Genomic DNA, 16,661 nt, shown 5'->3' on the forward strand with positions numbered 1-16,661 from the left:
TTGTGAGACTTGTTACTGTTTTTTTGGCATAACAAATACACCATGGGTAGCTTGACAGGCTCTGCTGTGCAGGTGGGATACACTCAGTACCCTGCCAGACTCTCCAAGAGGGACAGAGGAATCGAACCCGGGTCAGCCTCGTGCAAGGCAAATGCCCTACCCCCTGTGCTATTGCTCCATTCCAGTGAGCAAAATAAAAATTAAAAATTAAATTAATAAATTGAAAATGACCAGTTGTAGCTAGATTACTAGTATACTTTTCCTCCCCACTCTACCTCCATCATAACACCAGCATTTAATTATTAATGGCTCTCTACATTCTTCTATCATAGATTTTTAGCATCCCAGGAAGATTCACATTCTTACTTTGTCAACAAAAAATTTAGACAGCATACACTTCATGAATATTTACTAAATAAATGTTCCATTAACATTTCTTTCCTAATGTTCCAGATAACTTTCAACCATAAACATTTAAGTAAAGCTTATTACATTAGAATCTCAGAAATAAGGAGGGATTTCTCCACTTACTATCTTTCACTAAGGTTTTTATGGACCACCTTTGAAATATCAAGACACATTCCCTTGAATGTGTCTATCATTGGTAGGTCATGACCAGTATAATGTTTTGACATAACTAAAATCCATAATATGAAATTGAATATAACTTCTTTTAAGCTCCACACTAGAGAAACACACCAAAATCATTTAGAAAAGAGCTGCCAAACATTGGACAGCCTGCTAATGTGAAAAAAATGATATGGCTTCTTTTACCATACCATCATGATTGGGATAGCAGGTGTGCTTGCTTTATGTTGTTGCTTATATTTTCAACTGAGGAGTCAACTCTGCTTGTAGCCAGTTAATCATTGGAACCTTTTGGAAAACTGAATTGAAAGGTCATTATTTGTTTTGCTTCCTTCTTCCTCCACAATCTCAGAAATCACACTGATGCACCACTGTGTGGGTAATTCATACATTATATTTGGAACCATAGATCATGGCTGTTAGACCTGCCAGATGTTCCTGGTCCCTTGCTGCAATTAAGTTTCTGCCTAGCCCAATTTGAAAGAGATGGAGAAACCACAGTTCTAATTAAGAATATTCATGAGTTTGCACCTTGGAAAGCCAGAAATCACAGAATGTGCCGGAGTGGACAGGATTCTTTCCTTTGAGAAGGAAAAAAAAGAAGATAAAATTTTAAATAAGTCACTTGGTAGGTACTATAAGAAGTTCAGAAATGAAACAGGTGGTATGGGATTGAATGAAATCTTTCAACTCCCAGCCAACATATCTTAATATGAATTTAGGGATTTTAGGTGGTGCTCCTGATATAATAGGTTGCAGTTTATCATCTTAAAACTTACAAAGGAAAAACTACCGTGATTGGATAGTCTAGATCAAGAAAAAGAAGCACTATTGTTGCTGGAATTCTCATTGCCACACATGCAGGATCAGCTCTAGATGGTTGCTATAGTAACAGCAAGCATGAATTTAGGCACCAAGAATGAGGACATGAAGCTTCCTCAGCTGGACTAGAAACAGATGTCTTTTGTAGCATGTTTGAAATAGGGTCAACCGACCAAATTAGACTATGTTGAGGCTTCCTGTTACACATGAGGTAAATTGTCAAAGGTTTCTAATGGCATCTTCAGAAGAAATTATCTTTATTATAATTCTCACCTGAAGTGGTAGAGCATCACACATTGTAAGGCATTTTTTAATTGAGTTTCTTTTGATTCCTGGAGTTAGAGCTCTTGAAAAGATGTAGAATAGGGAATTACAGGTTAAAAGACCAGGTTCTATTTTAACTAACTGCATGACTTTGCAAGTCACTCATTGAGTCTTTCTCGGGGATTCTTTTCTTATCTAATAAGGGAAAGTTTTAGAGATCATTTTTTACAGATAAGCGTTCACTGGGACTTTTGAAGCAATGTGTTTAGCTTATAGTGGATATGTCTATAATTAAAGAGCTTCCAGATACCAGTCCCTTTCTTCTTTAACTGACTCTTGACTTAATTTGGAAACCAATCTTTGTCCACTCTCAGTCTTATACTAACTCCTCTTCTAGCTATTGAACAGTCCTTATCAGGGAACTATGTGGGTCCCCGAGATATTCCAAGGGAGTCACAAGTCAAAATCATGTAAATGAAGAGTCATGGCACAAGGAAACAAAAGGACCAACAGTTAGAATAAAAGTGTCACAGAGAAGAAACAAGGTAGGAACAGAGCCATGGTCAGAAAAAGAGAACATTTGGGGCTGGAGTGATAGCACAGCGGGTAGGGCATTTGCCTTGCATGCAGCTGACCCAGGTTCGATTCCCAGCATCCCATATGGTCCCCTGAGCACCGCCAGGAGTAATTCCTGAGTGCAGAGCCAGGAGTAACTCCTGTGCATAGCCGAGTGTGACCCAAAAAGCAAAAAAAAAAAAAAAAAAAAAAAAGAAAGAAAAAAAAGAAAAATAGAACATTTTACCTAGATCTGACTCACTGATATATTTTACATTCCCTGTTAGCAAAGTGATGGAGGTCCATCAAATCCAAAGTGAAACTCCTTTTGACAACCTTCCCTAAAGTTAGAATAAAAGAAACACTCTTCCCTTCTGGGTTTGACATTTTTAGGATTAAACCTAAGAAGCATGGAATAGTCTTATAACAATAGAGGGAGAAGAAGCCAGAGAATAAAACAGACAATTAAATCTGAGCAATTGTGTCTTGGTGGCATGATTTAAAACTCTCGGATTCAGGTATGTTTGCAGTTGTTATATCCTCTTCAGTCATTTAAATAAAAAATATAAACTTTTTATAAATTATTTGTTTCTGGTCATGCCTGGCAGTGTTCCTGTCTCCGTGATGAAGGTCATTCCTGGTAGTGCTCAGGGCACCATATGCAATGCTGCAGATTGAACTAAAGGCATCCACATGCAAGGTGAGTGAAATGCCTATACTGTCTCTCCAGCCACTAGGAATTATGTATTTTTGAATCAGATTTTGTTCACTTGATTACAAAATAGCTCTGATTAATACAAACTCCCTATTTTGTAGGTTCAGAAGATTGAAACCAAGGATGATGCCTCGGTAGACTTAGAAAAAATCAGAGGTAGGACTAGGACCAGCTTCAGAGTTTCTCAGTCTAATGAAAAAATATATATGTCAAGTAATTCACTGTTAAAATTAATATTTTAGGAGAGAATTTAAAAATGCACAAAAGTTGTATGCTTTATTTTAATAGATTTTAAAATCTATTTTTCTTGTCCTAATACATGGGAACAGCAAGACCTCTATTTACAATCAGCAGTAGAAGAGACGGATGTTTTAAAAGGAAATAAAGAGGGTATAATTGAGTCTCAATATTTTCACTAAAATTGAGCTTTCAACTATATTTCTTAATTTATAGTTAATGAATTAAGAGTCAAATAATAAAATATTATATTTATATCAACTCTGTCAATCCAGCTTAGGGTTTCATTGTCTATAAACAGTATACTTGCAAAATCCATAGTCCACAGAGATATTATTTTGATAGATATTATTGTATCACTTGTATCACTTGCCATCCTGTTGATCTTCGATTTGCTCGAGCAGGCACCAGTAATGTCTCCATTAGTCCCTGTCGCGTGCTAGTGTAGCCCAATGATATCTGCTCACTCCAGGAACAGGAAGAGCCTCAAACCATTCAGGGATTTGAAGTAGTCTGACCATCTCGTTGGTGGGTGGCCACGTGGTCTTTTGACGTCCTGTGGAATCCAGTCGGTAACTGCTCTAGTCCAGCAGTTGTCTCTGAATCGAATTACGTGTCTCGCCCATCTGATTTTTGATGCCTTGGCAAATGAGACAACGTTCCTGATTCCTGACCATCGACGGAGGTCGGAACTCCGGATTCCTTCTCTCACTTGAGTGAGATATGATACTCCTAGCATAGCTCTTTAAATTCCTCTTTGGGATACCGGAATAGCGTTCTCATCCTGTTTGCATAGGGCCCAGGCCTCTGAGGCGTGCGTTAGTGCAGGAAGAACAGTGGAATCAAAAAGATTTTCAATTCCAAATATCATTATAGTTCCTATATTTAGTGTTTACAAATATGCCTCTTTCATTGAACATGGAGCTCCTATACATCAAGAAGATGCTGTTAGAATCTCCAAGTCTCATGAACACTCAATCATTATTCACTTTTTTTTTCTTTTTGGGTTACACCTGGTGATGCACAGGGGTTACTCCTGGATCTGCACTCAGAAATTATTCCTGGCAGTGCTCAGGGGATCATATGGGATGCTGTGAATTGAACCCGGGTCGGCCACATGCAAGGCAAAAGCCTTACCCGCTGTGCTATTGCTCCAGCCCCATTATTCACTTTTTTAGTGTATGGAATCAAGGCTAGAATATATAGCTCTTTTCTCAACGTAGTACTTAAAATACTGAGCCAATAACTTTGTTTTTTTAACTTTCTCCATGGTCTGATATCCAGTTGTTTTGGTATTTGTATGTGTAAGAGAACATTCTAATAAATTTTAACTGATTTCAGGTCTTGAAAGTTTCCACATGGACCATTTTAATCAAGGATAATCTCATAAGATTTTAGACTCCGAAGTGTGGGAACTAATTGTCATATTTTTCTGTTCATGTCTTCAATAATAATCTAGAAGTGATATCATAGACTGGCACTAAGAGGCTGTGTGAATTGTGAGGATCTACATTTTAAAATATTCTCAAATCTTATTTGTTATCCTCCCCATTTGTCTCACATCATCTGGGATATCAAACGTGTGAAACTTTTTCCTTTCATATACCTTGAGGTACTGAAGTCAACTAGAAAGAATAAAATAAGGAAAAATTTACATCTGCATATAAAATGATAAATAATAATCCATTCAGAAGTGAGAGTAAGAAATCCTTTATAAATTTAGAGAGGGTTGATATTAAATTTGTCCATGTATAGCTATTTATTTTTTCTCATAGAAAGTTAGACAGGAAAATGTGAGTAAAGCTACTTTTAAAAATAAGGAAAGACATCCAAATAGGTTTTTCTTAGAGATTTAAATTTTCTCTTTTCCATTTGAAAGTGGAATACTATTTTAAATTTGCATATCAATGTAAAAAGAGAAAAAGGTCAGCTCACTGTATAATATCTCATTCACTCCACATGGCATCCCTAATAAAGTAAATGTTATTATCTACATTTTATAAATGAAAGACTATCTTTAGGAAGGTTAGGGAAATTGTCCATGGTCATGCAAACAGTAAGCAGCTGAATGGACTGGAAGTCAAAGTGCCCAAATAACCATTTCTGCCTTGACTACTCTGTTGCATGGCTTTTCTGGACAAGACTGTGATGAGCTGTGAGTGTGTCAGCTGACACAAATTATGCTTTATACTTGTTGACTTCATAGCACTCACTGATCCTATGAAATGGATAGTATTATCTATATTTAATGGATCAGGAAACAGGCTTAGGCAAGTTGTCCAGCATCATAGAAGTCTAGTGGCAATCAACTCTTTATTCCTTTAGCTCACATTTCACTTTTGCCCCCTCATTTTTTTAAAGAACCATTATTTGCAAAGTTTTTGATAGTTGAGTTTTAGGCACATAATACTTCAACACTAGTCCCACCACCAGTGTCAGCTTCCTTCCACCACTGTTCCCATAGTTCATACCTACCGCAACTCCCACACCATCCCCATTGTCAGCTTGACAGACACACTACAAAGTTCTGGTGGTTACAGCTTAAATTTCATGTTTTCAGTTTTGTTCACTCTGTGCTTTGGATCTCCAGCTATACCACTCACGCATATCATACTTATTATAACTGGAACCCTGATGACTGTTCACCCATTGCTTCTTCCACCACCCCACTCCCCCATTCCTTGATTTCCCTCTCTGTCCTCTTTTTTTTTTTAAAGACTGGGATCAAGGGTGATCTAGGCAAGCCCCCTTTACTACTTTTCCTCATCCAGTATTCTATATTCAATAGCTAAGTGACAGCTCACGTTTCTTTTTTTCTTTTTAATTTTTTATTATTGAATCACCATGAGATACAGTTACAAGCTTTCATGTTTGAAGTCCAATCATACAATGATCAAACACCTATCCCTCCACCAGCGCACATTCTTTGTTACAAATATCTCCAGTATACACCCCCTTTCCCAACCTCCCCCTTCCTCCAAGGCAGACAGTTCTCCCCTACTCTCTCTCTACTTTGGAGCATTATGGTCTGCAACACAGATACTGAGATGTTATCATGTTTGGTCCTTTATCTACTTTCAGCACATCTCCCATCCCGAACGATTCCTCCAACCATCATTCACTTAGTGATCCCTTCTCTATTCCAGCTGCCTTCTTCCCCAGCTCATGATACAGGCTTCCAACTATGGAGCAATATTCCTGGCCATTATGTCTACTGACCTTGGGTGTCTGTCTCATGTTATGTTATTTTATATTCCACAAATGAGTGCAGTCCTTCTGTCTGTCCCTCTCTTTCTGACTCACTTCACTTAGCATGATACTCTCCTTGTCCATCATCCACTTACAGCAAGTTTCATGACTTCATCTCTCCTAAAAGCTGTATAATATTCCATTGTGTAGATGTACCTAAGTTTCTTTAACCAGTCATCTGTTCTCAGGCACTTGGGTTGTTTCCAGATTCTGGCTATTGTGAACAGTGCTGCAATGAACATATAAGTTCAGATGTCATTTCTACTATGCATTTTTGCACCCCCATGATATATTGCCAGAAGTGGTATTGCAGGGTCATATGAAAGCTCAATTTCTAGTTTTTGAAGGAATGTCCATATTGTTTTCCAGAAAGGCTGGACCAGTCGGCATTCCATTTCTTAAGCATAGCACCATCCTGAGAAATCATGGGACTAGAACTGATCCAGATATAGAGAGAAATGAGGAGACTGAGGAGAGACAGGGAAACATATAATTCTTATTTTAGGGTACTTTGATATTTAGTATCAAATTTTTGAATTTGATACTAAATATCTTTTTGAATGAGAAGCACTTATTCATATAAAAAACTAAAGAAGAGGCATGTGTTACTGTCTGTGAATTTGACTTCTGTCTCATCAAAGGTTCTTCACCTATTCCAGTGGTTTCTGGAATCACTTTTTTTTTCAGTGTTCCTTAACTGAATTTTATTTATTTGCTTTGGAGTTTCAAAAAAAAAAATCCTCTTTTCCCCACCTAGGCCTATAAGAAGCTACTGGCTTCTTTTCCAATATCCCTTTTATGACACGTACCTCATCTCTCCTGCAGATAAATTCAGTTTACCCATGCTGCCTACCCAGCTACCTGCCCACCAATCCATTTTGTTTCTTTTCTTCCACTGCTGGGTATTTCTTATGAGGAACTTTTCCCCTTTGCTTACATTTCCATATGACCTAGTTCTCCTTAAGTCCCTGCAATCTGCCATTATTCTTTTTCTCTAAACTTTGAATTCCTTAGAATTAGTAGTGCTTAGTTATTAGTCTAAAGATTTTAGTGATTCCCACCAGATTCCTATTAAAGGAGTCCAGATTCCTTAAATTACAGATACCTGGTTCCCTACAATCTGACTTGGACCAAAGTTTCATTTCTCTCCCCCATGAATCTCTGATGTAAACAGTTATGCTTCAGCAAAATTCCATATTTCTTGAAAGCATTTTAAGCATTTTTTAAAAAATCAGGCAGTAATAGTTTTCTTCTGAAAAAGATGAAATATGTCTTAGAGAAATAGTGAAACAGAGGCCCAAAAGGACAGAAAAAAGTGAAGCTTCAATTAAATGATCAAAAATTGGGGGCCAGGGTTGTAGTTCAATGGTAGAGCACGTCTCTTGATTGCATGAAACTCTTAATTTAATGCTACGCACAATGTACATACAAATGTTTTCTGCAGTTCTCTTTTAGAATATTTAGAAAGAAGCTGTTTTCATTTCAACAGATATGGCAGATTTGTACTTTAAAGTTATGGATGGCTGCATATCTAAAAAAATTGCAAATAATTTAGAGGGTTACTTTTCAGTAACTTTTCAGTTACTTTTAAGTGGCTCTCCCGGACTGCCACCCAGCCAGGATTAAGTTTTAGAAGTCCATCTTCCCAAAAAGAAGGGACAGAAAGACCTCTTTGTAAAAAAGTCTTGGATATCCCATGAACAAGAGCAGAAAACTGATTGGGGTGCGGCAGGACTCCAGAGCCAGATATAAGGCTCAGAAAGTGTCACCGACTTTATGATACAAGGAGAGTTGCTAATGACAACCATCAGAGAGATTTGGAGCCCCTTTTAGAGCCATCTGTTTTGTCTTCCCATCATAAAACAATGCCAGCCCAAAAGCCTCTGTCCCTCTCAGAAAGCCCGGCAAGCTACCTAGAGTATCCTACCTGCACAGCAGAGCCTGGCAAGCTACCTGTGGCATACCCGATATGCCAAAAACAGTAACAATGATGGTCCTCATTCCCCTGACTGAAAGAGCCCCCAATATGCCATCAGGCTACACTAGCACTTGACAGGGACAAATGGAGACGTTACTGGCTCCCGCTCCAACAAATCGATGAACAACAGGATGACAGTGATACAGTGACAGTGATACTTTTCAGTATTTAGTATCTGTATCCCTTGAGTATCACCAATTAGGCCTAGAAATTTAGGAGATACATTACTTTATATATAATATGTAGTTTGATTATAGTATTTTCTTAACAGCAATGTTTAGAGAACGGACAGAAATAATTCATGTAATATGCTTAACCTAGTCCATTAATTACTATAGTTAATTACAGTTGCTAGCATTGCAGTTGCTCATAGGCTTGACTTCTCATCGCCCCTCTTGTGTTAGAGTCCTAGGATTAGTACCAGAGTACCATACCCTTGGTGAGGGTTGAAATCAAAATGATATGGGTTGGAGAGATAATAGACAGCGGGGCACTTGCCTTGTGTGCAGCAGACTCAGGTTCAGACCTTGGCATCCCACATGGCCCCTGAGCTTCAGCAGGAGTGATTGCTGGGCACAGAGTAAGTCCTGAGCACCAACTGCTCAGGATCAAAATCAAAACCCCAAACAAGATAGAATTGTATTTTTCAAAGTTCTGGAAGCTGGAAGCATGAGGTCAAAGTGTCTGCAAGACTGTATATCCTCTGGAGGTTCTGCAGGAGAATCTGTTTTTTGTTTCTTCCAACTTCTGATGTCTGCTGCAACTTCTTGGTATTTGATGTGTGGCCACCTTACTTCAATCTTTGACCTTCTCTGTACATGCCTCCTTTTTTGTCTTTTTTTGTCAAATCTCCCTTTTCTCTTTTTCATAAAGATATTTGTGATGGTATTTAATTTCCAGCCAGAGAATCCAGGATTATCTATTTCACATCTACAAAGACCCTTTTTCTTACTGTGGTATTTATAGATTCCAGAGTTTAGGAGGAGTTGGTCATGTCTTTGGGAAACAGGCTATGCATTAAATTAGACATTTCTTCCAAGGAGTCATATGGTTCATTCTTTTTTGTACCTGCTATAACAACTAGAATTGTAAATAGAAGATGATAGTGTCATAGGTACTTATGAGTTAATAAAAAGTTAGAAAATGTGCAGATAAGAATACTACTAAAGAGTTTCATGCGTGAAACAAAGATGAGAGTACACATTTAAGCTCTGCTTTAAAGAAAATAAAAATGAGGACACATCCAGCAAACATCTATAGACTATGATTACTAATATTAAATATTTTATAACTAGTCAATAGTCATACATGATTATCTATCAAATTATTTTTAAAAGTGAAGATTTTAATGAAGAAATTATAATGCATTCTGAGCTATAACCCATGTAGATTGTCCTTTCCAGAGTGAATTTATACTCAACGAATCATATCCCACAAAGAGATTCCAATGTCTGCCCATATTTTTCTTAATATTCAAAGGTCCAAGGGCAATTTCACAACTCCTAATAAAACCCTTTGTTCTAGTTTCTAGGCTAGTCTGAAACTTGCTGAAACAATTGAACTTCTCATTTGTATAACCTCAAAGAACACTCCCATTCACAGTGTTCCACTGTGATGCTCCCTTTCACAGCTAGGGCACCTCCATTTTCTGAAACTCTTTCACCCAGGAGACATGTTCCCTCTGTAAGGATGTGAAGGAAGGACTTTCCTGGGGAACTGGAATTGATAGCTACTGTTTGAACCAGATGGTTTTTAACTTCTTGCTTCCTAACAGTGTTCACCAATCACAGAAATGTATTAGCTCTCCCCTGGTAATATATACCGTATCTAGAAATCAGATGTTTGGCAAATAGCCCATCTGGGTCCAGTCAAAATAAGATGAATAATTCTTCAAGCAGTGTGAGATTAAAAAGACAGTTTGTTTGTGTGTGCAAATTCATTTTCTTTCTTGGAATCTGAGAAATCAAAAAACGTGCACTGTAGTAGGCCCTGCACTTTTCATTGCCAAGAAGAAAATTCAAAATAAAGGCAAACTACTGAATGGATTGTTCAGGCCAAAGAGAGCCATGGCACATTAAATTCAATAAACCACTCAAGCTTCTGATCGAATATATTATGGGAACAGTATAGGTTACAGTTTAAAAGATTAGTCCAGGAAGAAACAATATACTACTGTATTGGCTTTCTTGCTGGAAGTCTCAGCTTAAGGCACAAGCCGATGCTACCTGATAGTTGCTATGGAAACCATGCAAGTGTTCAGCTAGAGCCTTTTCAAATGGAAAAACAGAACATCATACATGAGTTGCTGTTCAAAGAGGAAGAGGGGAAGCAGCCACTTGGAAAATGGTAGTCTGCTAGAATAAATTCTGCAATGTCAACTTGTGAGTCCTGATTTTTTTTCTGATGCTGCTTGTCAGGCTGTTATTGGCATGTATGCTTGTGGATAGCCAAACTTAGGAGTATGGGGTAAATTTCAGGAGGGAAATGACAAGAGCTGCATCTGCAATGCTGCAGAGCTTGGAGCAAACTCTGTCCTGTGGAGAGCTGACCTGCCCTCTTCCTCACTGTGGCTCTCTGATGTCTTTCTAAATCTGCCCAGACCAAAATTCACAATGGATTATGGATCCACAGGACTTCACACATGCTGTCTTGACTGTGTCTCTATTTCTGGCACAGCAATTCTTTGTTGGATGTAGGTTTTTGATTGAAGTATCCATTCAGTGTGTTTTCATGGTCTTTTCGGAGATCTGAACATCACTCTACAAAATGAGTTTCATGCCTTTCCTCTCACTGCAACTGCCTCAGACCTCAAGTACTCCTCGCTCCCTTGAGCCCCTTACACTTTACCACCTGGACAGAGCCTCATTTGCAGGATGGCTGCTTTCTTTTTAAGGTTGTCAGCTTCCTGTGTAGAGATTGCAAACTACCCCCAGTGTGCCAGATCTAACCTTTTGTTAGACCCCAAACTAACATTCAATCATAGGATTTCATATAACATTTTCTATTCTGGTAACTTTAAACTCACATTCTTACTATGGCAGCTATTGACTGGAGCTGAGGAATCACGTTCTTCTTTCACATGAAGGTCATGCTTTCTCACACGGAATTGGGGCTGTGTTGCCACACTTCCTTAACCACCTGGTTCCAATAACACCTAAAAGGAGTGAAACAACTCCTGTCTTTAAGAACAGGGAAAGCTTCATACCCTGTTCCTCTCTCTCTGTTTTTTGTTTTCCCAGAGTCTTGTTCCTTCTCTTAGTTGGTGCACTATGTAGATTTATGGATTCAAATGAATGTAATATCACTCATTTGATGAATACTAACTGCTTACTTAGACTCTTTAGTTTAAGGGAATCTGAGTTGTTACCTGCTTTGTGACATTGCAACTTCATAGCAAGAAACCGGTGTGCTAAGGAGTTTCTGGTAGTGAGAGTTTCACTAGAGGTGTGATTGCATGATAGTTTCTGTCTTTAATAAATGGATGAATGGGAATGCTGGAAAAACCTCAGGCTTCATATCATAGAAATGTTGCAGAACTGAACCAGAGAAACATTGTATATAATCCCATCATCTGTCATTCAAAAATCCATCCGTTCATCCATCTGTCTAGGCATCCATCTATCCATCCATCCATCCATCCATCCATCTTTCTATCAATGTTTGTTAGACACATTTCACAACCAGGTTTTATGGAGAGAGTGGAAAGCAAAGTGCTTAAAATCTAGCAAACATATTTTTACTTAGAGGGGCTAAGACAAAACTTAAATGGGCTTCACGATCAATTATAGAAAGATCAAATTGTTCCAGAGACATATGCAAAAATCTGAAAGAGGAGGAAGAGAGGGAGATGTAAATTTCCAAAATATAGATTAAAGATCATTTAACTTCACAACTTACAAAACAGTAAAACTGAAGCAATAATGGTCTTCAATTAGTCAATTTGACAGAGATTAGAAACATAATTCTAGTTGTGGAGAACATGTGAGGGAATGAGTGATCTAGTTTCTTAGGGAAATTACTTGGCACATTTTTTAAGGGAGCAACTAGGCAATACATCTGAAAAAATCAGACATAATTTTTGATGTAGTAAACACACTTCTAAGACTTATTCTAAGGAAATAATTTAGAATGAGCAGAAAATACTAGCTAGAAATTTTTGTGGAAAAATTATTGTTAGGAAAACAATAAAATGATAAATAAATTACAACTTAAGCAACTAATATGTGTTGAGCACTTACTGCATAAATTTCCTCTCTTAATACATGGAAGAATCCCCTCAAGAGAGGCATAATTGAGGGAATGGATTGGAGAAGTCAGTAACTTGATCAAGGCAACCTAGCAGTAAGGAAAAAAATGGAAGGAGACATCATTTTAGTGTCACACTATGCTGTTTCTTTTAGGCATGACAAAGGAAGTGGACACCTTGTATTACGGATTTGGCTTAGTGGATTTTGGATCACCCATGAGAGCTAACCCTAAGATATTCCAAGAGGACCATAACATGAGACTGGGGGCCATCTGGTAGGATAGGGGGCCACAGGAAGGAAGCAAAATTGGAAGAGAACTGTGGTAGGCAAAGGGTTGAGGTACACTGCTCTCTCTAAGCATAACAGAAACCAGAGATGTGGAGACAATTCATGACTACAATCTGAGACTCACTCTGGGTAATTGAGAACATGGTTTCATCTTTTTTTTTCACACCAACCATTAACTTTTTTTTTTACTTCTCTATTTTTCAGATTAAAATCAATCTTTATCTCTATGTGCAATCATTTATGTTTGCTTTCTAAAAATATTATGGCATTATTGACTCGGTATTAGTATCCTAAGTCATTACATGACACTCTGACTCTTGCTTCCCTGAATTAGCATTACTTACCCTGGGGTGTCTAAAAACCCTCCTGAACTCAGATGAAACAGGCATAGGTTTCCATCCGAGCTCATCTATGAACGTGTCCTGGCTGTGTCCCGAGGCAAGCCACCAGCCAGCTCTCCTGGCCTCAGCGTGATGGTGACTAGATGAGTTGAACTCTGAGTCCCCTTCCAGCTTCGACACATTCTGTGTTTGTATGCATTCATTTTCTCCCTTGGAGACAGCCTATAGCCATTTCAGTTTATAGGAGAAAGATTTGAGAATGGAAAATCATTTTGGTCTATTAAGAAAGCATGGATAAACACCTGTCTAACCCATTTTAAGAAATAATCGCATGACATTTATAAACCACTTTGCGCAATGCTCATGAATTTCTTCCCTGGAGGCTCCGAGTTTGACTCTAGTTATTCTAGTTATTTACATGTCTGCATTTGGGTGAAAGATTTCCAACTGTGAGAGGGGGAACATGTTGTTCTGTGATACCTTTGGATTCAGTGTCTCCTATTAAGAGATGCAAAATGTGTTCTCACCCATTCCTCTGGCACAGAAAATGGTGCCCCAGAAACAAGTTTGACTTCATTTCAGCCCCATTTTCATTGTAGATATCTCTGTGGGCAATTATCCTTCTCCAAGGCAGCTGATCTGAGCTGGAATCGCAGATCAGAGTCACATAAGGGCAGCTTATAGCAACAGAATCTGCTATTTATAGGGGTTCTTTTTCTCTGGGAATGGAGACTTTGAGTGGTGTTTGATATACCTTGTTTCCTGCAAAATAATTCTAAGGATGCTGGGCTTGGGCTTTATTTTGGGATTTTCATCTCTCAATATGCAACAGAACTCCTAGCTTGGTATATTATATTTGATAAATGAACAGATAAAATGCTGAACTTTCTTATGCATAAGCAGGGTGTTTAGTTACTTCCAGGATTTGTAAGTTGCTGGGTGGTCTTTTCCATTCACAGGGAAAGATAAGAAGAACAGGAGAGGACTTTGTTGTCTTTTGCATCATTCAACTGAGTGATCAGACACAATGGAGGGTCAAGACAATAATTAAAATGAGAAGTGGCATATCTGGACATACTGAATACCATACCCATAGGAGCTGAGTACTATATCCAATGAGGTGGCCTGTAGGTGTTTCAAGGTCTGATCTGAAACTTATACAAGTCTTCATTATCTTCTTCACTCTGTCTCCTGTTACTATGGAGTTTGGTGGTTGTGGTGGCAGGGGTGTCCATTACTTAACCCTGGGCCTAGAAATGCTACCTGTTAAATGTGGAAATCTGATATCCACTTTGTTAAGCTTGTTGAAAAAATTAAGTAAGATCTGTTGGATCTATTGGGGTGCCTGACCCACAGCGACTGTCAATAAATAGAAGCATTTAGTCCCTGTTATGAGGTATTTCCTATATGTACCATCAATGGGCTGTAAAATTTATTAATAGGAGGGGAGCTGAGAGGATTAAGTTAGAATAAAAGTAAGTGTTACAGTGAGCATTGTATAATTTGCCTGTTGTTTGTGGTTATAGAACATTGGACAGGAAAATTATAATACCTAATATAGGAAGATTTTAAAAGGCAATCTAAAGGTATAAAGGTATTTTATACTCTATGCTGTATGGAGTCTTTTTTAATGTTTTAGCTTTGGAGTTTTATATTATTTGTGTTTGTCAGATACAAATCTCCATTTGGAAAAATCTTATCAGTTGAGTGTGCACTTCATTTAACCTATCCTGTTTCTACAGTTACTTATATTTTTTTCTTCTAGATGGAATTCACTTAACCCATTCATTTAATAGTTCATCCTATAAGAATTACTGAATCCTTATTGTGCCTCATTTCCTCCCTCAAGAAATTGACAATCAAATATGGGTGGGGGGAATGTCTCAGTCTCATTTCCAAATTTTTCTGTTCTTTGACCTGAGGAGGACCAACTTCAGAATTCTTTATTAAATAGGTTCTAAGTATAATGAAGCATCGTACAACAGGTGTTATGTTAGAGTTTGTCCTCGATAGTTAAGAACTGACTTAACTACCAGTTAAGCTCAATTCTAGGAAGGAAGACACAGAAAGTGACTGCAGTGAAAAAGTGTTACCAAGGTTCTGGGCCATGCTACACTTGCTCTTCTATTCCTGCTACCCCCTACTGCCAACATCCACTCCAGTGTCTTAGACACATTGCTATTGAACTTCATTGGGTTCTAGCTTCTTGGAGGTGTCTCTTCTTTGAACAGGAGGCAATTTCCCTCTGAAAGGCCCAACTAGACAAGATCTGTCACTGTCACTGTCAATGTCATCCCGTTGTTCAATGATTGCTTGAGTGGGCTCCAGTAATGTCTTCATTCATCCCTGCCACATGCTAGTGTAGCCCAGTGGCATCTACTCATTCCAAATACATGAAGAGCAAGTTGTTTTTACTGTTTCTGCTTTTGGCATATCAAATATGTCATGGGTAGCTTGCCAGACTCTCTGAGAGGGACGGAGGCTTTTGGGGTGGTCTCTAATCATCCTTATGGGTGTTCCCAGTCCACCAAAAGCAAGCTTTTGGTCAACTGGCATGTTGTAACGACCTGCACACTGACAAATATGCACCTGCCTGCATCTCTGGGCAGCACCTAGGACATCTGTGGCCTCAGGTTGATCTCCTTGAGATTGATGGAATGTGCCCGGAGGTTGTTGAGGTTGTTGAGCAGCTGGCAGGCAGGACCCCATCGCAGAGGGTCTGTGCCGGGTAAAACTCCCATGCGGAGACCCAGGTCACCTGGTGGCCAGCAGGCAGCACCCTGTAGTGGATAAGCCACTGCGTGCATCACCACCGTGGCTCCATGCCCTATGGAACTGCGACTCGGCCCAGCCGTGGTCTCTTCATGCCCCACCAATGCCACTCCATCCAAATCTTACAAAACCTTACAAAACAGCCAGCGATGTCCAGCAGGGGTCCCATGCAGAGTTCCCTGCCTGGTGTGTTTATCCGCACACTGTCTAAGGCAAGATGGTGAGCCAGGTTCGGGAGAGCTCAAGGGGTTTGGGCAGCGTTGAACAAGATCAAAAGTTTTAAAAAATGAAGGAAAAGGAACCATAGATATAGTACCCCAGGTAAGTTATTTGTTTTGCATACAGTAGATCCAGTCTGGGATTTGTACATGCCACCTGCACAGCAGAGCCTGGCAAGCTACCCATGGCATATTCAAGATGCCAAAAACAGTAACAAAAATGGGCCTCGTTCCCCTACTCCTGGAAGAGCCCCCAATATGGCAGCGTTGAGAAGGACGAGCAAGGAGAGGCTGATAAAATATCAGGGACAAACTAGGCTGCCAAAATGAAGGACTAAAATGATTGTCTGCACTTTTAATGCATGTACAGTTGCATAGGAAGCATCT

General features: G+C 38.9%; 1 protein-coding gene across 1 annotated transcript in view; it reads left to right on the forward strand.

Annotated features, from left to right (window-relative positions):
• Positions 1–2,893: 2,893 nt before the first annotated feature.
• The window catches only part of CPO (carboxypeptidase O), a 101,674-nt gene continuing 87,906 nt past the window's right edge, over positions 2,894–16,661 (forward strand). The window contains exons 1-3 of the mRNA XM_055121264.1: positions 2,894–2,929; positions 3,046–3,100; positions 12,809–12,929. Coding sequence (XP_054977239.1) covers positions 2,894–2,929; positions 3,046–3,100; positions 12,809–12,929 — 212 coding nt within the window. The remainder of the gene's footprint in view (positions 2,930–3,045; positions 3,101–12,808; positions 12,930–16,661) is intronic.

Source organism: Sorex araneus, chromosome X, assembly GCF_027595985.1.
Source record: "Sorex araneus isolate mSorAra2 chromosome X, mSorAra2.pri, whole genome shotgun sequence".
In the NCBI taxonomy this organism is placed as follows: domain Eukaryota; kingdom Metazoa; phylum Chordata; class Mammalia; order Eulipotyphla; family Soricidae; genus Sorex; species Sorex araneus.